At 52.1% G+C, this 23,053-nt stretch overlaps 1 protein-coding gene across 2 annotated transcripts; it reads right to left on the bottom strand.

The window, feature by feature from the left end:
- Positions 1-909: 909 nt before the first annotated feature.
- IPO13 (importin 13) lies at positions 910-22,466 on the bottom strand. 2 transcript variants are annotated; one of them, XM_010371897.2, is made up of 20 exons: positions 21,582-22,466; positions 19,104-19,840; positions 12,432-12,572; positions 12,183-12,324; positions 11,908-12,074; positions 11,567-11,687; positions 11,333-11,480; positions 10,725-10,906; positions 10,614-10,640; positions 10,285-10,419; positions 9,993-10,136; positions 8,582-8,662; positions 7,900-8,037; positions 7,651-7,747; positions 4,596-4,648; positions 2,284-2,350; positions 2,143-2,201; positions 1,906-1,995; positions 1,433-1,614; positions 910-1,343 (listed from the first exon to the last, which is right to left on the bottom strand). In XM_010371897.2, the coding sequence occupies exons 1-20, from the start codon at positions 21,663-21,665 to the stop codon at positions 1,247-1,249; spliced, it is 2,892 nt and encodes a 963-aa protein (XP_010370199.1). In that variant the 5' UTR covers positions 21,666-22,466; the 3' UTR covers positions 910-1,246. The 2 variants fall into 2 exon arrangements, 1 of the variants encoding a protein (XP_010370199.1); XR_748926.2 differs by lacking the exon at positions 4,596-4,648.
- Positions 22,467-23,053: the final 587 nt, after the last annotated feature.

Below are 23,053 nucleotides of genomic sequence, written 5' to 3'. Positions count from 1 at the left end.
TCCCATGTTTACTCATGTGCAAACACTCTCACATGCACCATCACTTGAAATGCCCTCTTTACATACCTCTGTCAGACAAGAAAACTGAAGTTCAAAGAGACTGCCTGTGTAATAAGACACTAATTCAGTGGCACAATCAGCATCAAACCCAGATCTACTGAACAGGGAAGAGGTGGGAGGAATGTGGGAGTAACCAATTCCCCATCACCCACAAGGAGATTGAAAGCTCAAGGATAAAAGTGGGGAGAACTCAGACCTGCTCTTCAGATCTTACTAAGGAGAAGCCTGGGGTACCTGAGAGGCAGCCTAGGTGAAACTATAGCTGAGGAGACAGAAAGGGAGGCAACACTGCTAAGGGAAAAAAGCAAGAGCAGGTCAGGAGCTGTCCCTGGTGCTGACTGATCCCTGACCATCCTGTGCTGGAAGTCCTGTGTAAGCGGAGAGCAGTGAACATATGGACAACACTAGGTCCTACTTTCCTCTTTTCTCCTCTGCGGTTGAGAGATCTTCTCTCCCTCACCTCCCTGTCACCCCCACCCCCACCCCCCCACCCCCGCCACACACACACAGTCTCTTTCTATAGCCCTCCTCAACCGTATGCAAGTTCGATGCTGTAACTCCACACCAGAAACCACTCCTGGAAGTCAAAACCCCACTCCATTTCTTCCCTCCCAAATGGACCCAGCCCTATCCCACTTGCAGCACAAAGCCTCAAGTCCTGTACCTAGGAAGCCTGCTATTCCTGTCAAAAACTTTCTCCATGAAGCCTTCCCTCACTTCTTCACCATTCTCCCAGGTTGGCATGGTAGCTATGGACTAGATCAACCTTTGTTCAGGGCAGAACAATGCAGGACAGAGCTAGGGGCCTAGTAATCAGCGCTGTTGATTAAATAAATGTGTGCATACATTCATGTTGGGACTAATTTAATGGGGATGATGGGGTTGATGACACTAGTGCAACCACCCCACCCCAAGGGCAATGGCAGTATTCTGAAGGGCTCCAGCCTAGGTGTCTTGGCTACAGCAATATCTTTTCCAACCTGGGAGCCAGAGGGTGTTCCTACTATTCCCTCTCAGACCTGGGTCCAAGCATCCTCCCATCCTTCCCCAAGGCCTTCTGGACCCAGGCTTTCAGTTAGGTGGTGGTGGCAGCAGAAAGGAGGCAGAGACAGCAGTGAGGGTCCAGGTTTACTCTTTGGGGATAGGGAAGGGTGAAGAGAAGGGGTGGGTGGGATGGGGGCACCCCTCAGTAGTCAGCTGTGTAATCTGTGCCATGGAGACCCCGGCACAGCAGTGTGAACTCCTTCACCATCTCCTTCACCCGCCTCTTGTTCACTCGCTCGCTGAAGGAGAAAAGGGAGAGCAGGTTAGCACCAGCCACCACCACTGCCCCCTCTCTGCCTGAGCCCAGGCCCACCCCAGCTCTGCTCACCGAAGGATCTGCTGGCTGAAGGTATCCTTCTGTTCAGGGCTGAGGCGGGCAGAGGGAAAACCAGGTGGCTGCAGGGCCTCCTTGATCCACATGCTCAGGAGGCTGAAGCAGTGCTTGTTCAGGGCAAACAGGATGTCGGCAAAGCAGTCCATGAGGCTGCGGGAGGCCTGGCCCCCAATGGCCTGAAGGAGAGGGGTTCTCAGCACACCAGTGCGTTGCCCCTTCTGCAGCAAGAATGCCTAACTGCCCCAGGCCCTCTGGACAGTTCCTAAGCCAAACCACATCATGGTGAGCGCTGCTTTTTGACAGCCAGCTGATACCCACAGCAATCGTAACAACTTTTAGCCATTTAATTGAAGAAGAAACAGAATCTGAGAGCTTAGGGAACCAAAGGCTCAAGCCTCCCAGAAGGCCAGCTGCCTCAGCAGTGTGGGGCCCTCACTCCCATCAAACCCCCCTTTGCTCCATCTCACCTCCAGCACTGCTATGAGCAGCATACGACCGTCTTCCTGTACCACTTTTCCCACAGACTCTACTTCCCCACACCGAGGCAGCAGCTCTGTCTGCAGAGGATGGAGAGGCCCATCAGCCCAGCTCCTTCTCAGCTCTCCCTGAGGACAAGACCTGTACACCCCAGCCCTACTGTCTGAAGTCCTGGGCAGGGCAGGGCATTGGGGTGGCAGTGGGTCAGGGTTCAGCATGGGACTCACAAAGAAGCCACAGGAGGCCTTGACAGTAGGTGCCTCAGGGAACTTCAGGGCCAGCACAGCTGTGGGACAGGCAGAGGCAGATCAGTTCAAGGATCCTCCTAGGGGAGTCCCAGGCCCACCCGTCCGTCTCGCCCCACTTACCACACTGGAACACAGCTTTGACATCCAATCGTTCACACAGGAACAAATCTGGCTTCCGCTTCAGAGCCTGCAGGAGGTGGAGCTGGTAAGCCCAGCCCCAGCCAGCTCCAAGGACCATCCCCCCACTCACCTGCCACCCTAGCCCCCAACTTCACACCTCACAGGTAGAGGCTGCCAAAACCAGCTACCCAGCCATCTCTGGGGGACCTGGACCACCTCAGAGTTCAGTAGGTCAGGTGAGGACAGCTCAAGGGATGCTATGTACATGTATGTGTACATGAATGCATGGGTGTATGTGAGAGAGGTTGGGGGTGGGGATAATGCAGAAAGTTTGGGTTCCAGACACCTTTCCCTCTCCCCTCCATCAGGGCCAGATGTCTCGCAGGCTCTAGGTTGCCAGCAGTGACTTCATGTTGATTCACAGAGGGATTTAAGCACCCCAGGTTTGTGAACAGGGCAGCAGGAAGAAGAGATGGCAGCCAGACAGGGAGCCCTCAGCCCAACAGCCCTCCTCCCATGTCCCTCCTGTATTCCTGAGGCCCCCTCTAGCTCCTGCTCAAGAAGAGGAAAAGTACAGCAGGAGACTTGGAGCCTCGGCCCCATCTTTCACCCAGGGTACCCTGTGTCCAGGCCCTCTTCGGCCATACACCCACCAAGGAGTCAGTGCTGCTGTGGGTGAGGGGGAAGAGATGAAGTGAAGGGGACAGATGGCCTGCCCCGAGTGGTACCAGGACATGACTGGCACATCCTCAGGTCACAGGAGATGCTCTGCACAGCTCCAGCCATCCTCAAACACTGCTGCTCCCCAGCAATGCCCCCAGTGCATACCACGTAGACCTCTACCCTCCAGCCCCTCACATCCCCTCTACCCCATATTTACTCATGTGCAAACACCCCCACATGCACCATCACTTGAAATGCCCTCCTTACATACCTCTGTCACACCCCTAACATACACACGCTCTCCCCATCTGGAACACACCCTCATTACAGTCACACACCACACCTGCACATCCCCAAACCATGTCCACACACCTACACCCTCAGCCTTGCCACAGTCCCCCTGTGCACTCTTCCAACATACCCATCCACAAATACACATTCAGACACCCTCCCCATCAAAGATACATCCTTGAAAACACCCACACACATATCCATCCAGGCCCAGAACACTCCCTGTTCTTCCCTCCTCCCACCCTCCCCCTCCCCCAGAAACTAGACTTGTAAGTTCCAGGAGAGCAAGAACTGTGCCTGCTTTTGCTCACTATTATATCTTCAGTACCTAGCAAAGTAGAGCATGTATCACACATTCAATAAGTATCTGTGGAATGATAAAGCAAAGAAACACTCCATTTACCCCAACTCACAGGTTAGGGGGTCTGCATGCTAGGAACCCCTAACACACAGAAGCCCCCATCACTAACTCCATGCCCCCACAGCCCAACATCCATCTCCAAACCGTACTCTGATACAGACATACCAATGCCTCAACATACACTTCTATCCTTCATAATACACACTCCCACAACCCAACACACACACCCCTCCAACACATGTCCATGCTCTAAATCCATCAAGGCCTAACACATCAACAAACAACACAAAACACACAACACATCAACATACAGCACATATCAAGGCACACATTCATCCCAGCACCCAACACAATACACATACTACTTACAGGTGATTTCTGTTCCCTTCCCAAACCAAACTCAAAACATACAAAATAAGGTCTCACACACTGAAACACATACAAAACGCAAACACATCCTAACGTGGAGCCTGCGCTCCACCTCTCAGCAGCAGCTCAACCTCTCCAACAGCCCAACTCTGGGCTCCACAGTGCACATTCCTCTTCAGCCCCTCGCTTTGGAGCTGCTCCCAGCCTACCTCTCAGGAGCAGGCTGGGGGCACTGAGGCAGGCAGTTCCCGGCAGGAGCACGGGGACAGTGAACCCCAGGCCCTTCAACTCCAGCCCTACCTGTGAACTTCTTGGGCAACAAGAAGCTGTTGGGCGCAGTCACCACCCCCTCCCTTTCCCATTCCCCACCGGAGGCCAGCCCAGCTCCCTCCTTTCGGGATCAGCCTCTCCCTGGTCTTTGTAGAAGACTGAGCTAGTTGAGGCATAGGGGCACTAAAGGAGGATGTTGGGTTGTCAACTTCCACGGAAACAGATGAAGAAACTCTATTCAACTGAACAGAAAAAAAATTTGTCAACAGAAAGCTAAAAATAGGCTTAAATTGAATTTCAACATAAGAGAAAGAGAAAGAGAGAGAACAGAACGTGAATGAATAAAACTAAAACACACCTGTGCCAGGAGTTGCATAAATGAATCAACAATATCAGGATGATCCCTGGGCCCTAAAATATAATAAAGATGGAACTTAAGAAAAAATTATACAAACAGCAACTCAACCTCATATAGTTATGTGGGACTGAGAGCCTGCAGGGAGACAGCGTGGGGGCACATGAGCAGCAGGAAGCAAGATAAAGAAACAAAACATACAAAAACCATGAACTGGGAGAAGCCCAACAGAAAGAGACGGCAAAGTGAAGGACGGGCCTGCCCCAGCTCCCTCCAAGGGGCCTTCCGCCTACTCCCCACTCCTCCTCGGGCCATCCCCTCGTGTTCCCTTGGTACTTGAGCAATTCTGGACTTCATATAGCTGAAGAAATGGCCATCACACTTACTGTGGCCTCTGGCAGGTTGGGGTAGCCCTACACCACTCCTAGCACATACCTCCCAGCAGCCAGTTATTGAAGAGGAGAGCCGGGATGGCAGGTGGGGGTGGGGGGTCAGTCCTTGGTATCTCCTTTTGTGGTTTATCTGAGGGCCCTAGAAAGGCCAGGGCATCAGAGCCTGAGTAAGTGCCACCTCACTTCAATGGCCTTAGGGCTCTTGATCTGACGAAGGAAAATAATCTATTTGGTCCACTTAAACCAGAGGACTCTTGCTTAGGTATGGCAGTGCCCAGCATGCTCTGGAGATGGCCTGGCAAGTCACTGGCAGGGAACCAGAGGAGGAAACAGCATCATAAGGCCAAAAACAAGAGCCCCACCCCAGCAAAGCTCCTCCACATGGACACAGACTCAGCAGAGAGCCAAGCTCAGGGCTGAGGACTAGTTCCCATCATCTGGACATGCCAAGAAACAGGGAAAGCAGTCAACGTGTCATCCCATGGTCCAGTGGGAAGGCAGAGCCCGAGGAAGGAATGGCTAAGATTGGGATGGCATAACAGGTATGGGAGCCATCCTGTCCAGCGAGACAACCAACAAGCCCAACAAATATGATGTTGGACACTTCTGCCTCCAGTTCTGATGATTCCTGAGGCAAGAATATGGCATGCACCTGGAGCTCCTACCCAGGCTTCTCCACTCTGAGGAGGATGTGGTGCAAAACCATCTGCCTAAGACACCACTAAGTAGCTGTGTGATCTTGCGCAAGCCACTAATGCTCAGTTTCCCCATCTGTAAAGCAGATAATCTCTGCCCTGCTTCCTTCTCTAGGCTATGAAGAGTCACCAGTAAATAAAGACTGCTCCTTTGGTATCTGAACTCTGAGTTATTTAAGTCCTAGAAAGTGAGGCCCAATGTGCACCCTGCAGGTTGGATATTCAGCAGCCACCCTGCTAGAGGTGGGCCAGACAGCGAGAAGGTTCCAAGGGCAGGGAGCCCTCCCTCTCCTTTACTTAATAGCGTCTGTGGCCTGCTGTATTCTGGCCTCATTCTGGGCACTGGGGATGCAGAGAGAAGAAACTCAACCCTACTCTTGAGGGGCTTAGTCTAGTAAGAGAGACAGACATGAAAGCTGATTATTGTGTGTGATCGGTGCTGTTTCAGCAGTGTGTACGGGATACAGTTTCGGTACAGTTAGAAGCACCCAATTCTGCCTCAGAGAAATTACTTTAAAAAGTGATGCAGTCTTCCTCCTTTGTAAGGCATGAAGGAGTGAGAGTTCACCCAGTAAAGGGCATAGGACATTCCAGTCAGAGGAGCAAGGCACAGGGATCAAATGGGACACGGTAAGGAAGAGGCAGTGTGGCTGGAATGTTGGAGTCATGAGGACATCGGCAGGAGAGGACAGGAGAGGCATGACAGAGCCTTGTCATGTGGGTGGGAATGGAACAATAAGCTGAGGGCAATGGGAACAACGAAAGGGTTTTAAGCCTGGGAAGACAAATGCTCAGATTTGTGTTTTCATGAAGATTATAGCTGCAGTGTGCAGAACAGATTGGAGAGAAGGGGAGATGTCCAGAAAACCCACTAGAAGGTTGCTGATAATCCAGGTGAGACCCTAAACTGAGGCAGTGGCCACAGAGGTGGGTAGAAGTGGACCGACCGAGAGAGAATCAGGAGCCAGGATCAATGGGGCTTGTCCCAGATTGGGTACAGGGAGTGGGAGAGGTGGAGTTGAGAATGACCACACCAGGTTTCTGGTTCAGTTTTCTCCCGTTTGGACCTACTCCATGGCCCACAGAAACAGAGGCCAGGATCATGAGACCAAGCACTGAGGATATGAGCTGCAAGTACTCTGGGCACCAACCGAGAACCCTGGGGAGCCTCAAACCTGTGACCACGCATCCAGGCAAGGCTCATGAGGCTAGCTGAGCAGTGTTGTTTTTGTTTTGTTTTTGTTTCTCCAAATTGGAAGCCTGGATTAGACAACACGAGAAGCCTGAATGAAGCCCCTGCTCCCAACTCTCTCAGGCAAAGGGCCACAGTGAATGGAGGGCTAGGACCACAGCCAAAGGTACTTGACTTCAGGCCTAGAAAGGACTAAGCCTTGATGCGGGGAAAGGAACCAGCAGTCTCTGAGTACTTCACTGTGCAAAAGCCCCCGAGCCAGGGGCCCAGAAGATGTGACTTTAACACCTGTAAACAATCATTTCAAGTGTATGGTATCTCCGTTTCACAGATATGGAAATGAAGGCCCAGCAAAGGTAAGTGACTTGCCCAAGGACACACAACTAGTTGGTGGTGATGAACTTAGAATCTAGGTCTAGTTGACTTCAAAAGCCTGTGCTCTTTCCACTTTTCATTATATCCCAAAGTAAAGGAGCCAGCCTAGTGCCCCAAGTCCCTCAGAGCCTCTGCCCACCTCCCACCCCCACCTCCTTCTTCCATATCCAGACTGGCCCTGAGCCCAGCAGGCCAGCAGAAGACATCATTCACCCTCTTATCCACTTCAACCTAAGGTTTCAACTATTTGTAAGGTGCTGTGCTTGATCTCACAGGTTTCCCATCAAGTCCCACGTGTGACTCAGGGGACAGAGAAGAACAGAGTGGGCAGCTTTGGCTCCCCATTTGGGGAAGCAGAGGCAGTGGCAGTGGCAGCAGCAGCAGAGACCCTGGTCAGGACCTACCTTGCTGGAAGAGAGTGAGTGTGACGGAGGTGACGAGCAGGAAGAGGGCCTCAATTGGGGGAAAGTGGGCAGGCTCATGAGCAAAGATGTGGACCAGCTACAAGAAAGCAGGGAATGCTGCTCAGCTGAGACCCAGTCTCACCAGGACAGAGCAATATCCCTGGAATGCAAGTGGGGACCCCAGCCACAGCAGCCATCTGACCCACCCCCACCCAGGGTCAGGAGCTCTGCCCCAACCAGAAGGCCCACCTGTCGAGTGAGGTCAAGAGCAGAGGCCTGGGGGATGGTGCTGTACATCCGACCCAGCATCTCACACAGCTGTGGCACCATGGGGGCAAAGTCATCCAGCAGCGTCTTAACAGACTTCTCAAAGATAGCGCACACCGCCTTGGGAAGAAAGCAAAGGGGCCCGGTCAGCAGGTCATGATTGGCTGGAACAGCGCTAAAGCCCTGCACCGAGGGGGCCTAAAATTGGGCCCTTAGCTATAAGCCTTGCCTGGCCCTGCAAACTAAAGAACGTAAGCAAGTCTGACCCTTACCCTGAAAGGCAGGGGCAAAGGCCCTTCACTGAGGGGCAAAGGATGTAACTGTAGAACTTAACTCCTGCTACTTACATCTCTACCATTTCCTCTTAGGGAGCAGCAACAGCAACAAAAACCTGAACTGAAAAGGGACCAAAGGCAGGTCTCTGGTGCTAAAACAGTTGCCTGAGTGTCACTCGACCCTAATATTATAGTTCTTGCGTTAAGCACTTCTCATGATATTGGGGAGTTCTAAATGTCTTCCCAAAAGATTCCTTATCTCTATGGGGCAGGATTCACCTCCCTTGTTTCTCCAAACCATTTGTAAGCTGAAGTGTGGCAGTAACATCTTACCCTGCTACACCTCTGGGCAGTCACTGTGGGAGCAGAGGGCAAGGGTCAGGGCTCACCTCCACAACCTGGGCATCATTCAACCATTTGCTCAGCACCTTCTGGATGAGCTGGAAGACCTGCTGCAGCACCACCACCACCTGAAGACACAGGAAGAAGTGAAGTGCTTCTGCTATCGATCACTGTGACCCACTTGAGAAGGACTTGGTAGCAGGGAGGAGGGGAGCAGTTCAAACCTATTACCCCAGAATGCACACTGAAGACCCAGTGCATGGGTCCCCTAGGGGAAGAAGTGGTTTGCTGAACTCTCTCATGAATGAAAAAGGAGGATATCCTGAATTCTAGGGATCATCTCAAAGGAAGCCTCAAACTGCAGAGCAGAGATATCACAAGTGCTTCATAAGGTTACAAAAACTTTGTAAACTCAAAAATAAATCACCCCCTATCTTTGCTCTGTAAAACCAAGGCTATGGACTAGCCTCTGAAGTGCAGATGCTATCTCCTCCAAATAGGCTTGAGGTAGGGAGCCCCAAGGAATGCACAGATGCAAGCTTAAGCTGCTCTCCCAGCTTACGGAGGAGTAGAGAGCAGACTGAGGTCCTGGGAGGTGAGGAAAGGCAGGATGATGACTACCATGTAAAGAAGCAGCTCTGTGGGATGACAGTGGCCCAGGTGTGGTCTAAAGCCAAGAGGCTAACTGAAACTGGGTTGGGGAGTTAAGCAAAGAGGCCACGATGCCCATGGCTTCCTTGTCTCCTGAAGAAATCCTGGAGGGAGTTCTGGGAACAGCAACCAAAGCAGTCTTTGTAAAGAACTTTACAATATGCAAACTACCTTCACTTAAGACCACATCTACTATCCAGCACAGTTCTATGAATTGAGTAAGCCAGACATTTCAATGTTCTCAGTTTTTAATGGGAAGCTGAGGCTTGCCCCAGATCAAGCAGCTTGTAAGTGGTCACCCCAAAACCTGTGCCCAAGCTTATCACAAGACTTATCACACTGCTTTGTGACAATCTGAGCAACTTGAATTTCCTCTACACTGGGAGCAACTTGAAGGCCAGAACTACTACATGAGAGGATGTAATGAGCATCCTTAGTGCTCACAGGGGACAGTAAATGTTGAAGTAGAAGGCCCTACAGAGCTGGAGGTTGAACAGGGGCCCATAATAACATCACTTAAGGGTTGAAGGATATAACGTCAATGTCCCTCATGAGGCTGAGGAATCTCAATGACACCACCCTAATTGGGCTGGGGACAAGGACAACATCACACATAAAGTTGAGTGAGATAATGACATTGCTACCTACAGAGTGAGGCAATTATAGGTCATTCATGGAGTCAGAGGACCAAATATATCACCCCCACGGGGCAGGGAGAACAATGACAACATTACCCACAGAATTGAAGAGTGACAATGACATTCCCACAGGTGGGGGTGGGGGGATGGCAAAGACAATGTCACCCACGGGGTTGGGTCCCTGTGGCACTGGCAGCTTCCGAAGCTCAGGGCCTTCATGATCATCCTCATGATGACTGATGTCCAATGTGGTGAAGAGGTTGGAGAGAAGCCCCAAGATGTGAACAATGGCCAGCTTGTTGGAGGGATTGGGCTGCAGAGAGAAGCAAACCAAGCTCCAGATCTCCTAGCCCCAGTTTGGTCCCCAGATCACGAGCCCCAGCTCTAAGGCCCAGCTCCAACCTCACCCCTCATCAGCCACAGCGCACCAGTACTGCTCTCGGCCCCCAGAGCTCACTCACTATCTCCTCTGCCAGCTTCTCCAGTTGCTGGATATAGGGTGAGATAAGCGAGTGCAGGTTCTTAAGAATCTCCTCCACTTGAAGAGCTGACAGCAGGAAGCCCAGCGCCTGCATCAGCCACATGCACTGGCTTGTCTGTGGGGCAGAACATGGATGGTCAGTCCTGGCCACATCTAGTTGTGGGGTAAGAAGGAAAATGGGCCTCTTGGGAGAAGAAAAACACAGAGAATAAGGGGTAAGAGGAAGGGGAAGGCCAAAAAACAGGATTTCAGGGATAAGAGATTCCCACAAGACCCCCAAGGAGACCTCTAGAAACTTCTGAGCCTCACCTTGTGGATCTGTTTCATCAGCACATCCTGCGGGGGGAGAAAGAAGGAATGTAGTATAGCACGGTGCAGAGTGTGCTCTGAAGCTCAGCACCATCCAGGGCCCCTGCATACCTGGGACACAGCCACAATGTTGGCAGCATAGGGAGGCAGGTCATACTTGCACTCTCGGCAGATCTTCTTGAGGGTAGACACAGAAGAGACAGAGAGCTCAGGATTGCCTAGGGCATGCAGTACCAGGGGCAGAACACTGTTGATCATGACGGGGTGGTCAGCCAGCCATTCAGACAGAGCTCCTGGAGGAAGGAGGGAGACAGAAGGATCTTTGAGGCAGGCCAGACTGGCTTTGTACCATGTCTCTGAGGCAAGCAGAGTTCCTGGCAGGGTCAAGTTGCAGCCCTAGCACAGAGCACTGCTCCATTCAGAGGACATACGCATGTGCATGCTCAAACATGAGCCTTACAGCTGAGAAGCAGGGAAGGGTTACTCAACAGAGGCTCAGTACTGCTGTTTCACTGACAGTAAACTAGCCTCACTGAATTCAGCTCCGTGTGCCATCAGATGGACCCCCTAGACCTGCCAGGACAGTCAGTTTGTTACAACACTGATTGTGTGTAGGCACATGGCTCTCCCATTCTGGATAGAATCCAGCACGCTGGCTGTGGCCGGGGTGGGGTGCTGTGGCTCTGGGAATATGGTCATGGGTTTGTGCCAGGTCTCACCAATGGTGAACATGACAGTGTCTGCCAGCTGCACGTTGCTGATGCTGATCCGTGGGATGAGGCCAATGAGCCCAGGCACCACATCAGAATAGTTGACGTCAATGGTCTCTGCGATGGATTGGAAGCCGTAAAGGAGCGCCTCTGTGTGCTGGGGAAAGAGGGTGCCACTGGCTTGGATGAGGAGGAGGGTGTGAAAGGTCTGGGAGGGCTGAGGGAATCAGGCTTGGGAGGTACCTGCCAGGAGTAGGGCTCCTCTGAGCTGGTGAGCAAACGACCCAGCTTGTCATAGAGGTTGCTGAGCAGCTCGGCCCCCAACATCTCATAGACATACATGAGCGTGTCTGAGATGTCCACCCTGAGAAGCAGATGAAGGCCTTTTATACTGCCTGGATCCTGACCCTGGATCCTGCCCCCAAGCCCAGGAGCCTACCCCAGTACCCCCACAACTCTGCAACAATGCCTAGAAAACAGAGAAAGGAGCCCCAAAATTCAGAAAGCCTGGCCTTGGGCCCCTTCCCTCATTGCCTTCATTATTTCTGGACTCCACTTTAGAGGAGTTGGCCTGCTACCATCACCTGTAAATTCGGAACTGCTCCTTCTCGTCTGAGGACCAGAATCCATATTCCTCATCAGAAGGGAACTGGGCCTTGTGCAGAAGCACATCCACCAGCTGGAAGTAGACTGGCCGGTACACCTGCTGGTATACAGCCTGCTTCTCTGCCTCAAAGGATAGAATATCATCCTGAGAGAGCCAGGGAAGACAATTAGCCACCTCACCAGCAGCCATAGAAGCCCATGATCCACTTTCTTCCACCACAGCCCAGTCCTACTGGAGGTCACACAGACACACCTGCAGTGTGTACCAGAAGGTGAGGGTTAGGGAGCTGGTGGTCTCATTGACAGGATAGTGGCCAGGGATGCCTGTGCAGAACATAATCATGTTGACAAGTGCCAGGAAACTCTGCCAGTGCTCTACTTGGTCCAGCAAGGCCCTGGGGAGGAGGAGACACAGTCAGGTCATTCTACCTCTCCAGGGACTTCCATAACCCCACCTCTTAGAGGGCCCTACTATCCCACCCCCAGCTGCTCCACCCCTTACCGGGAGTGGTTCTCGCCCAGGGCCACAGCGATGCGACAGATGCCATGGGAGGTCTCCATGTCCCCATTCTGCACTGCCTGCCGCAGTTGTTCCTGCAGACCCAGCACCAGTGGGATGAGCTTCAGGAGCGTGTTCACGTACCTAGAGGCATGAGGTGAGAAAATCCATCAGAGCTCTCTGCTCACCACCACACTGGCTTTAAAAGAAAGGCATAATCTCCTTGTCTTCCTTCAGAGCTCCCCTCCCCTTATCAAATCCTAAGCAAAACAAGGGTCAGGGTCTACATGGCAGATTTGATGTTCCCCATGTTGGGAAGAACCTTAGGTCAGGGCCCCCAGAACTCTGAGAGGGAAGTATGAGAAGGTCAGTATTACGGGTTGAATTGTGTTCTCCAGCTGGACTGCGAGCTGATTCCAGAATGGGTGAAGATTTTGTTTTTTGAGATGGGGTTCTGTTATGTTACCCAGGCTGGTCTCGAACTCCTGAGCTCAAGAGACAGCCTCCTGCTCAGCCTCCGGAGTAGCTGAGATTACAGGTGTGAGCCACCACATCCAGCTAGGTTACAACTTTTGGGGATGTTGAGATGAAGTGAATATATTTTGTATGTGGTGATAACATGAAGTTTGGGGCGCCAGAGGGCAGACTCTCATGGGTCAAATTATGTCCCCACAAAAAAGATATGTTTTTTGATAAATCCTAATCCCCGGCCGGGCGCAGTGGCTCAAGCCTGTAATCCCAGCACTTTGGGAGGCCGAGACGGGCGGATCACAAGGTCAGGAGATCGAGACCATCCTGGCTAACCCGGTGAAACCCCGTCTCTACTAAAAAATACAAAAAACTAGCCGGGCGAGGTGGTGGGCGCCTGTAGTCCCAGCTACTCGGGAGGCTGAGGCAGGAGAATGGTGTAAACCCGGGAGGCGGAGCTTGCAGTGAGCGGAGATCCAGCCACTGCACTCCAGCCTGGGTGACAGAGCAAGACTCGGTCTCAAAAAAAAAAAAAAAAAAAAAAAAAAAAAAAATCCTAATCCCCAGTACCTCAAAATGTGGCCTTATTTGGAAATAAGACAATTGCAGATGAGGTTATACTGGAGTAGGATGGACCTGAACTCCAGTATGACTGGTGTCCTTATAAGAAGACATCCATGTGAAGACAGAGACATACAGGGAGAATGCCACATGAGGACTAAAGTAGAGAGTGGAGCGATGCAGCTGGAAGCCAGAGAACACTGAAGACTGCCAGCAAACCACAGAGCTAGGAAGAGGCAAGGACGGAGTCTCCTACAGGTTTCAGAAGGAGCTCAGCCTTGCCAACACCTTGATTTCAGACTTCTAGCCTCCACAATTGTGAGACAATGAATTTCTGTTTGGTTTTAAAGCCACCTAGTTTGTGGTACTTTGTTATGGTAGCCCTAGGAAACTAATACAGTCTGGCAGGGGTGACTGAACAAGAGTGGGAGACAGAAGAGTAAACACAGGCTCAGAAGCCCTGATTTAAAAAAAAAGATTTTGGAAGGCAGCAACAGCTCATGAGAGCATCCATCCCTGACATCCACTCTACTCTCTACCACCAAATCCCAACTCTTGAGGAGTCTGGTGGCAGCAGGGAGGGAGAGAAGTAGATAATGAACTCAGAGAGAGCTAAGAGGCAAAACAGACAGGATTTGACGACTGACTGGATATGAGGAAGGGGAAGAATAAAGGCAACTCTCAGGTCACTGGCTAAACAACTAAGTAGATGGTGGAGCTATTTACCGAGACCTGTGGAGTGAGGAATGGGGAATAGCAACGCCTTTAACGGGAGGTGGAAGGTGATAAGCTCAGTCTTAGACAAGTTGATTCACAGACACCTGATAGGTTATGCAGGCAGAAGCATCTAGAAAGAGTTGGATATAAAACCCCGAAACCCAGCATAGAGGTTAGAGCAAAAGCCATAGATTTGAGAGTCATCAGCTAACAGCTGGTAATCGAAGCTATGGGAGTAGATGAAAATTGCCCAGGGAGAATGTGTTGAATGAGAAAAAAAATAAGAGGGTCCAGATCAGAGCCCTGAAACACAATGATCGCTAAAGGAGAAGGACAGATAACCCAGTATACAAAGGGGACTGAGAGAAGCCTGGCTCAGCCCACTGGATCCCTCTCCAGCACCTTGGTCTGTGGAGATGAGACTAAGCAGAGGAAGCCACGCTCTAACAGTAGGGATCAGGTGCTTGGGACCCCTCTGTTGTCAATCATAGTGTCACCATAGCAATCTATTTTAGGGAGTGGGGGACCGAGGATCCCAGAAGGAGTTCTATCTGGACTTGCCCCAAGCAGGTTGCTAGGCAGTAGCCTCATATCCTTGGTGGGAGGATGAGAATGACAAAAAGAGGCAACCAGCCCAGGGACATTGGCCTCCTTCTCCACATCCCCATTCTGGTAGGAAAAGTCATCCATGCCAGGATATCCCCAGCCCAGAGACAGCCCCAGGGGGCGCTGCCTGGAGACAGCTGGGATAGCTTCAGTCTCCTGACCCTGACACGGGCTGCACCACCAGACAATGGGCATTTTCAGGCCAGATTCTGGCACAAAGAGAAGGGGCAGGGCCAAGGCTATGGCCCACAAGCTCCTCAGCAACTGAGATGGGTGCAGGAGGTAGCGCTCTACCCCCATAGCATCTCCACTGTATTCTAAGGCTCCTTCCTTCACCTGCCAAAGTTTATGCAGATGGCAGATACTCAGTCTCATCTGAGCCTCACAATAGAACAAATCAAGGATAATACAGCCTCAAAGGGCTCAGAGTATCATATCACTCAAGGTCATACAACTTAGAAGCAGAATCCAGGTTGAAACTGCCCCTTAAACTGCTACAGGTCTGCTTTTCTTTCAGGGTCCAACCAGGATTTCCCCCAAAGGATCTATGTGCATCTCAGCCCATATCTCCAGTCCTAACTGATGGGAGCCCCCAACAGCCTGCCTAATTCACTTTCCCTCCCTCCCCAACTCCCAAGGAAAAGGTTTTCCAGCATTAAAAACATATTTCTGGGGAAAAAAAAAAAAACAACATTTCAAAGGAGAGAGCCAGGAAGCAGCAGCAGCTGTGGAGGAGCAAGAAAAGGGTGACTTGAGTGCAAGCTTAGCCAAGGGGAGGGCCAATATCAGGACACCTGGGGAAGGCGTGCCTGGATGACCCAGGAGTCAAAGCCACTGAAGGTGACTTTCACAAGCCAAAGCTGGGAAACTAGACTGGGTAGAGCAAGGACTAGGCTCAGATTCTGGGTTGGATGCAGCTCACCCATGGGAAGAAGTTCTTGCATAGATTTCCTACCACCTGAGCACCTGTGTCTGCAACCTGTGAGTGGACAGAAGAACAAGTCTGAGGTCCCAGAGGTTTCTAGGTTTGGGGGAAGGAGACAGGGAGGATGTCTTTATGACCACAGCTGAGGCTGGGTTCAAGAGGCCTGGCTCCAATCGGTCAGTTCAAGTAGCCGAGGCAGGGCTGCTGGGACTCCTTCGCTGCTGCTCACACGGAGCTCAACCCAGACCTGCAATTAGAGCTTCACTTCAGGAGCAGAGCTGAGAAAATGGGGAGAGTTGCTAAGCAACCAAGAGGCTGCAGCCAATGGGCGCCAAGGAGGCTGTGGGTTACCTCACTGGCTCCTTGCTCGCTCATTCGTTCAGAGGAGAAGGGGCATCAATTACCTGCCAAAGCCCTTGAGACTGGCTGGGCGGGTAAACTTGGGTGTATCCAAGGACACCTCACATCACCCACACACTTGCCCTGATCTGTTTCCCTTAGTCACCAACTCTCGGAGCCCACCCAGCACTTGAGCTTCAGGCTGCCAAGAGAGGCCTTGATCTGGGACTAGGTATCTACCTTAAGCTGGAAAGCCTGGGAAGCCGGGGGATAGGTATCATAATAACTGCCAACACAATAATGAAACCAAATACTGGCAACTGCTGTTTACGGAGTACATAGGAACCATGCTAAAAGCTTCACATTCTCTTATTTAATCCTCATACCGAAACAATCTTTTATTTTTTAAAATCAACCCCAATATTTTGTTTAAAGTTTTAAAAGGCAGTCATTAAGCACATTATCTATGTGTGTATGTGTGCGTGTGTGTGTGCATATACATATACACACACACACACACACACATATATATATATGAAACCAACTCCTTTTCAAATTTAGCCACTGAACAATTAGGCCCACTTTCTATCACATGATTCCGGTTCTACTTCTTACGACGGATTCTAAAAGTAAACGGCCTTAATCCATTGAATAGTAACTATGTTTCTCTTTTAAAAAATAAACAGTTGGCCAGGCATGGTGGCTTATGCCTGTAATCCCAGCACTTTGGGAGGCCGAGGCAGGTGTATTACCTGAGGTCAGGAGTTCAAGACCAGCCTGGCCAACATGGCAAAAACCCGTTTCTACTAAAAATGCAAAAATTAGCCAGGTGTGGTGATGCACGCCTGTAATCCCAGCTACTCTGGAGGCTGAGGCAAGAGAATCGCTTGAACTCGGGAGGTGGAGGCTGCAGTGAGCCGAGATTGTGCCACTGCACCCCAGCCTGGGCGACAGAGTGAGACTCTGTCTCAAAATAAATAAATAAACAAATAAATAAACAAACAGTTACCATTAACCATTAACAGTTACCATTACCATCACATAAAGTATAAAGGAAGAACATAGGCGCACAGTTCCCATTTTAAAACATGTAATGTATGAATAACCCAAACGTACAAACGCATGCTGCTGACCATCCCAACCCCAGCAGAGACCACAAAAGAACTCCCATTACTCAAGGAGTCAAAATACTCTTTACCGAACACCAGGGGCAGGACTTATGCACATTATCCTATTTAAACCTTTACAACTCTGTGGGGTTGATATGATCATCCCCATTTTATTGACGAGGAAACTGAGGCTTAGGAATGGCTTATCCAAGAATTCAAATCTAATAAGTGAACAATCTGGGATTCAAATTTAGATGTGACTAATGCCAAGGCTTGAGTCGTTAGCCACTGTTCCATGAAATCTCTTTCAATGGTTTTCCCTTCCAATTCTGCCAAGGGTCCCAAAGCCCCATCTCTGAAATGTCAGTGTCAAGGCCTCCAAACTCACTTTTTCTAATCCAGCTCATACCAAAAGTCTCAGTAGGCCATTTTCTCTGCTTAAAATCCTTTAATATCTTTATATCATCTTCAGGATGAAGATCAAAATCTTAAACTTGGCCAAGGTCCTGCATGATCTGGGCCCAGGTCTTCTACAACTCTGGCCCTTAAATCCTGCTGTCTAATCACACCTAATGATTTATAGATCACCAGACCCTCTGGGCTTTCACCCTTCCCTTGCTTGGGCTCTTCCATCTGTCTGGAATGTCCTCCCTATCCATCACTTCCATCTGGCTAACTCTTACACAGCTGGGTTGTCACTTCCTCTGGGAATCCTTTCACAGCCCTCAGACTCAGTGAAAGCCTCCTCTGGGTTCTTCAAGGCCCCTGCATTCTCCATCAGAGGATTCATCATGTTGATTGTACTTGCCATTCATGTGTCCACTAGACTGTGAGCCCCGGAGAGACTGAAGCTAAAGGATTTGTCTCTGTGCTCCCAGAGCTCAGCACAAGGCCCAAAACAGGACATGCTCAATGAACATTTGCCAAACAAACACTTCACTACACTCAATTCTTTAGGGCCCTTGAATATATCATGATGCTGCCCACAAGTCTTTGCAGCTGCTGTGGTTCCTAAAGCCTAGAACACTCCACCCTCCTCCCCCAATCCCTTCCATCCCCACCCCTCCTAACTCAGGCAACTCCTACTTTCCTCCATTCAAAAAACATCAGATGCTACTATGTGCCAAGCACAATGTGACAAAATAAAATGACAGAGTCCCTGTCCTCACAGAGGTGAGAGAAATCATGTTATGGGCTAAGAAGGAAAAATACTGGGAGCTCTGAGGTAATATAAGAGAGAAGATCAAACTTAGCCTTAAGAATCCATTGAGGACTTCCCTATGGAAATGAAGTTTAAGCTGAGGCAAGGTGTCAAGTACATGTGATGAGCCAGAGGCTGAAAGGAACATGGGACATTCAAGGAATTAAAGAAACTGTGTGAGAGTGTAGAGAGCAAGGAGAGGAGCATGAGATGAGGCCGGTGAGGCCACACTGCGCAGCACCTTTATGAGTCACATTAAGGATTCTGAGCTTTAACCTAAGAGCGTTGAGAAGCCACTGAAGGCTTCTGATCAGAAAGATTAGATCCCCATTTTCAAAAGATCACTCTGGCTGCTGGAACAATGAAAGGTGTAAGAGTGAGGACAAGCTCTACAGTAATCTGGGGAGAGAGACGATGACAGCTTCAACTAAGGTGGTAGCAATGGAAATGGAAAAAAAAATAGATTCGCAAAGTGGTCATGAGGAGAACAGCCAGGACTTGGTGACTAGTTGAGAGAAGGAAAAGAGAGTCAAATATTTTAATTGAATAACTGATAATTAGTTGTTTAATGTCTGCCTCCCTGTCTGAACCATGAGGACAGGGACCATGTCTTCTTTGGTTCCTTGCTGTATCTCCAGCATAGGACCAGGTATCAGTACACATTCAATTAATGTTCATTGAACAGATGGATGGATGGATGTGTGGCTGGCCCAAGAGGCTGTCTTCTGCGCGGGTGGGGACTAGCTCACCTCTGGGCATCAGGCTGTGAGATGGCATTCACAATGGCCTCCACACTGCTGTCGAAGAGCTCCGAGTCCTGCAGAGCAGCGAAGGCAGCCTGAATGAGCGCCTCACAGTCCTGCAGTGGCACCTCCAGCTGCACCCAGCTGGAGAAACACTTGAGCACCTTCTGACGCACACAGCTGGGTGAGCTGGGCTGCTGTAGCAGTTGTTCCAGCAGCGGGAAGACAGCCCCACATTCCACCGCCAGGCTGGTCCGCACCAGCCCTTTGCGGTACTGGGGTAGGCGGCTGGTCTGGAACTCCTCAGGCAGCACGGTCAGTAGCTCTAGCAGGGCCAGGCAGCGGCCCTGGCCATCCACTGGTGAGTCCTCAGCCTGGAAGAGTCGTACCATATCTGCCACAGCACATGGCCAAGCGTCAGGCATCATGCTGAGAGCCAGTGAGGCCAGTGCCACGCACAGCCGAGTCAGTACAATCTTGGAGCCACTGGCAAAGCGGGTGATCTGGGTGAAGAGCTGTGCCTTTAGGCTTTCATACTGGTCAGTGGGGATGTCACTCCAGTAGCGAGAGATCTTGATGTGAAGAGCACTGGCCCCAAAGTACTGGATCTCTGGTACCTTGTCAGGCTGCAGTAGCTGCCAGCTGAAGTGCCAGGCCTGTGGGGAGACCTGGGCCTGCATTAGCCACTTCTGAGCCAGGTTCTTGTTCTCAATGTTGGGGTCATAGTAGAGCTGGTGCAGCGCCTGCAGGACAGCACAGGACTGAGCAGGTGCTGGCCACTCTGGATCCTGCCAGAGCCCAGAACAGAGGCGTGACTTGGTCCTGCAAGGGTGCTCCCTCTCCCTGACTGGGGGGCTGAGCAGGGAGAGCTCAGGGCTCTGCAGTGTTTCCTGGGCCTGGGGTCCTGCTGGTATCTTGAGAGCCTGAACCTTGCTCATGCTCTACCATATCCTCTTCTCCTTATAGCAAAACATTATGGGTTCAGAGAGGGAATCTCCACAGGAAAGCGAAAAAAGAGGAAGCTGATCTCCCCAAAGGGGAGGCACTTGATGGCAAGGCCCAGGTGGAAGGAACAGCTTCGCAGGAATGAAGCTAAGTCTGAGAAGGGCATGGAACAGCTTGAGGGGACTTGACCCTCCCAGGCACAGCTGCTCCCATCAACTCCAACAGCTCCTTTCAGCTCCCCCAGGATCATCCCTAGGTCACTCCAGATGCTGGCACCAAAGCCAGTGTGAAATCAGAGCAGGACTAAGACATTTGCCAGGCAGCCCTGGGGCACAGATATGCTGGAGGGGAGGGTGAGAACACTCCTCAGAGGGCACATGTCCAACCAACTGATCCAGAGAAGCCTTGGCCATAGCTGCAGCCCTGGCAAACACCTCGCCTAGTGCTCTCCACCAGCAGAATCCCCAGGGTCTCAATTCCAATGGGACTTTATCAAGTAAGAAAACAGTGATATTTATCTCCCAATAGCACATGGAACAGTGCGCCACCATGCCAACACTGCCCTGCTCCAAGGGGTGGGAGAGTGTGGCCAGGACCCTGATCCTTAATCAGGCTCCATCCAAGTAGGCTTAGCTCTATGTGTACCCCTGACAGCCAGTTACGGCCATTGGCCCTTGTTTGGCCCCTCAGGGATGCCAAAGCAGACAGAAGAGATGCATCCTCATTGTTTGTTACGGCAAATGGAGATTAAGGATAACAAGTGAGCATCTGCAATCATTCCCTGCTTTCAAGTAAGGGAGCCCCATCTCCCCATTCATCCCAGGGTGTATGCATTCCTGCATTTCAGGTTGTAGGGAGCAGATACAGAAAAGAACTAAAGAGGCAGTTCAGAAAGATGGGCTGGGCAGTGGGGGAGCCTGGGAGGGCCATGGCAGGGAGCTATGTGGGCAGGTGAGTAGGGAGGAGCCCTGTAAGGCTCCCAGCTGGACCAGGACCCTTGGACTCAGCACAAAACAAAGGGAGACAGCCCCAGGCCTGTCTGCTCAGGACTGGTCTGGCTTCCATCCAATAAAGGAAGGATCCTTCTCCAAAGAGTCGAAACAACCCAGATTGTTTTAGTTCCAGATCATTTTCTGAGCCCTTGGCTCAACAAAATCAGGTTCAGGATGGTTTGGCATCAGGATAATTCCAGGAGACTGAGCTGCAGGTCTCCTGGGTTCCCAGTTTCCTACTGCACTGCTCATGCAGTTCCCATGGAGCTGGAAAATAGCCAGTCTGGATGGGAGGCTAAGTCACAGCACCTAAAGGGACCATCCCAAGACCCTAGAGTATCTGTCCACAGGGGACCTGCCTGTAAGGAAAGACAAAAATAGCCCATTAGGGCACTGCAATACTGCCTGTCCAGAAAGACAGCAAATGCCAGGTGCTCTGGGGGCACCATACCAGCGGGCACCCAGCCCAGGCCTGAGCTCTGCCATTAGTGACAGTCCCCAGAACTTCTGCTCTGTCACTGGAGTGCCCACCCCAGAGCCCTCATACCTTCTCCACGTTCTCCACAGTGAAGTCCAAGGCTGGTGCTGCTCCAGCCCCTGCAGCCCCCGGCTGCTCCTCCCGCCGCTCCATCTTTGCTCCCTCCCTGGCAGGGAGGTGGGCCCTGATCTGTTTCCTGCCCCAGCCCCTTGGCTGCTGGCCCCCTGCTAGACCCCGGCTTGGGTGCCCAGGGAGTGGTGGGGTGAGGGGGAGCCCAGGGCGGGCATGGCTGCCGAGGCCTCCCCACCTCGTTTGGGGGTGGGAGGCTTGCCAGAGACCAAAAGGGGTGCTCTTAGGAGACCCAATGAAGGGGACTCCGAGGAGGGAGCCGTCAATGAGGAGCTCTCAAGCGGGGATCCTAGTGGTAGGTAACAGCTCTGTCCCCAGAATCTGTGTGGAGGGAGTCACTGGGGAGGGAGGCCTGCGGGGAAACCGAGTCCCTGGCTCTTGAGGGGTCACAAGGTCGATGGCCTGTACCCACAACACCCCCGCCTGGGTGAGCTCTCGGGTGCTATGAAGAGGTCATGGGGCTGGAGGGTCACGGGGGAGAGAGCCCTTCGTGGTTACGGAGGCGTCCGACGAAGCGCGGAGATGCAGCTCCGCGAGTCTGGGGCGAAGAGTCCGTGGAGTTGAGGGGCTGTGGCAGGTCCCTTCCGTTCGGCCTGGCCCGCGCTGTTCTCACCGCCCGGCTACAGCCCAGCTACCGCCGCTGCCTCCGCCCCAGTGACTGACAGACAAGCCCGCCCGGCCGGGACGGGGCAGGGACCTCGGCAAGGCGCGGGCTGCCCCGAGCGCCTGTCCCCGGCACCGCAACTCAGGCCCCCACTCTCGCCAGTTCTGGCTCCGCACGGCCCGGCACCGCCCGGCACGGCCCAGCGGAACTGCGCGGAAACTCATTCCGGGTCCTTAGCCCTGTCCTCGCGCCAGCCCGCGCTCCCCTGAGCAGGCGGTGGAGCGGCACGCCACCCCAGGCCCCCGCCGAGTCTAGGCCCCGCCGCTGTTCACCCTGGGAAATGTAGTCCATGTTGCGCCTAGCCGGAAGGCGGCGCCCTGCGGAGGAGGCCGGGAGCACGTGGGTTGGGGACCTGCAGAGCCCCGCCTGTCCTCGGCCTACCGCGGCCAGCAGGCATTCCGGGTCAGACCGGCGCGGGGCGCTGCGACCCAACTGCTTAGTAGGAGAACGTGACTCGAGGGGTCCGAGGACGGAGGTGGGAGCCCGGGCTAGAGGGTGAAAGCTGGGGAGGTTGCCTGGTGACTCTGGCGCTCCGCTGCGAGGGCGTCCTCCGGCCCAGCAAAGGTGCAGCCTGGGAAGAAGGCGTCAGCACCACCCAGAGAAGAGGAGAGGGGACTTGGCACGCCTCAGGAAGGAAAAAAGGAAGGCTCTCGGGACCACCCAATAAGCAACCGGGAAACCACATACCATGGACAGTGCTCGGGGAATTTCGTAAGGTTTTTGGAAGTAACTTTATGTGTAACTAGAA

The sequence above is a fragment of the Rhinopithecus roxellana genome, chromosome 12 (assembly GCF_007565055.1).
Source record: "Rhinopithecus roxellana isolate Shanxi Qingling chromosome 12, ASM756505v1, whole genome shotgun sequence".
Lineage (NCBI taxonomy): Eukaryota > Metazoa > Chordata > Mammalia > Primates > Cercopithecidae > Rhinopithecus > Rhinopithecus roxellana.
This window is presented reverse-complemented; position numbering and strand designations above follow the sequence as displayed.

Excerpts from the sequence above, each read along its gene's own strand:
- IPO13 (XM_010371897.2), bottom strand. The coding sequence starts at position 21,665 with ATGGAGCGGCGGGAGGAGCAGCCGGGGGCTGCAGGGGCTGGAGCAGCA. Across the intron at positions 10,420-10,613 it reads TGATGAAACAGATCCACAAG|ACAAGCCAGTGCATGTGGCT; the intron begins GTGAGGCTCAGA and ends TCTGCCCCACAG. Across the intron at positions 10,137-10,284 it reads AGAAGCTGGCAGAGGAGATA|CCCAATCCCTCCAACAAGCT; the intron begins GTGAGTGAGCTC and ends TTCTCTCTGCAG.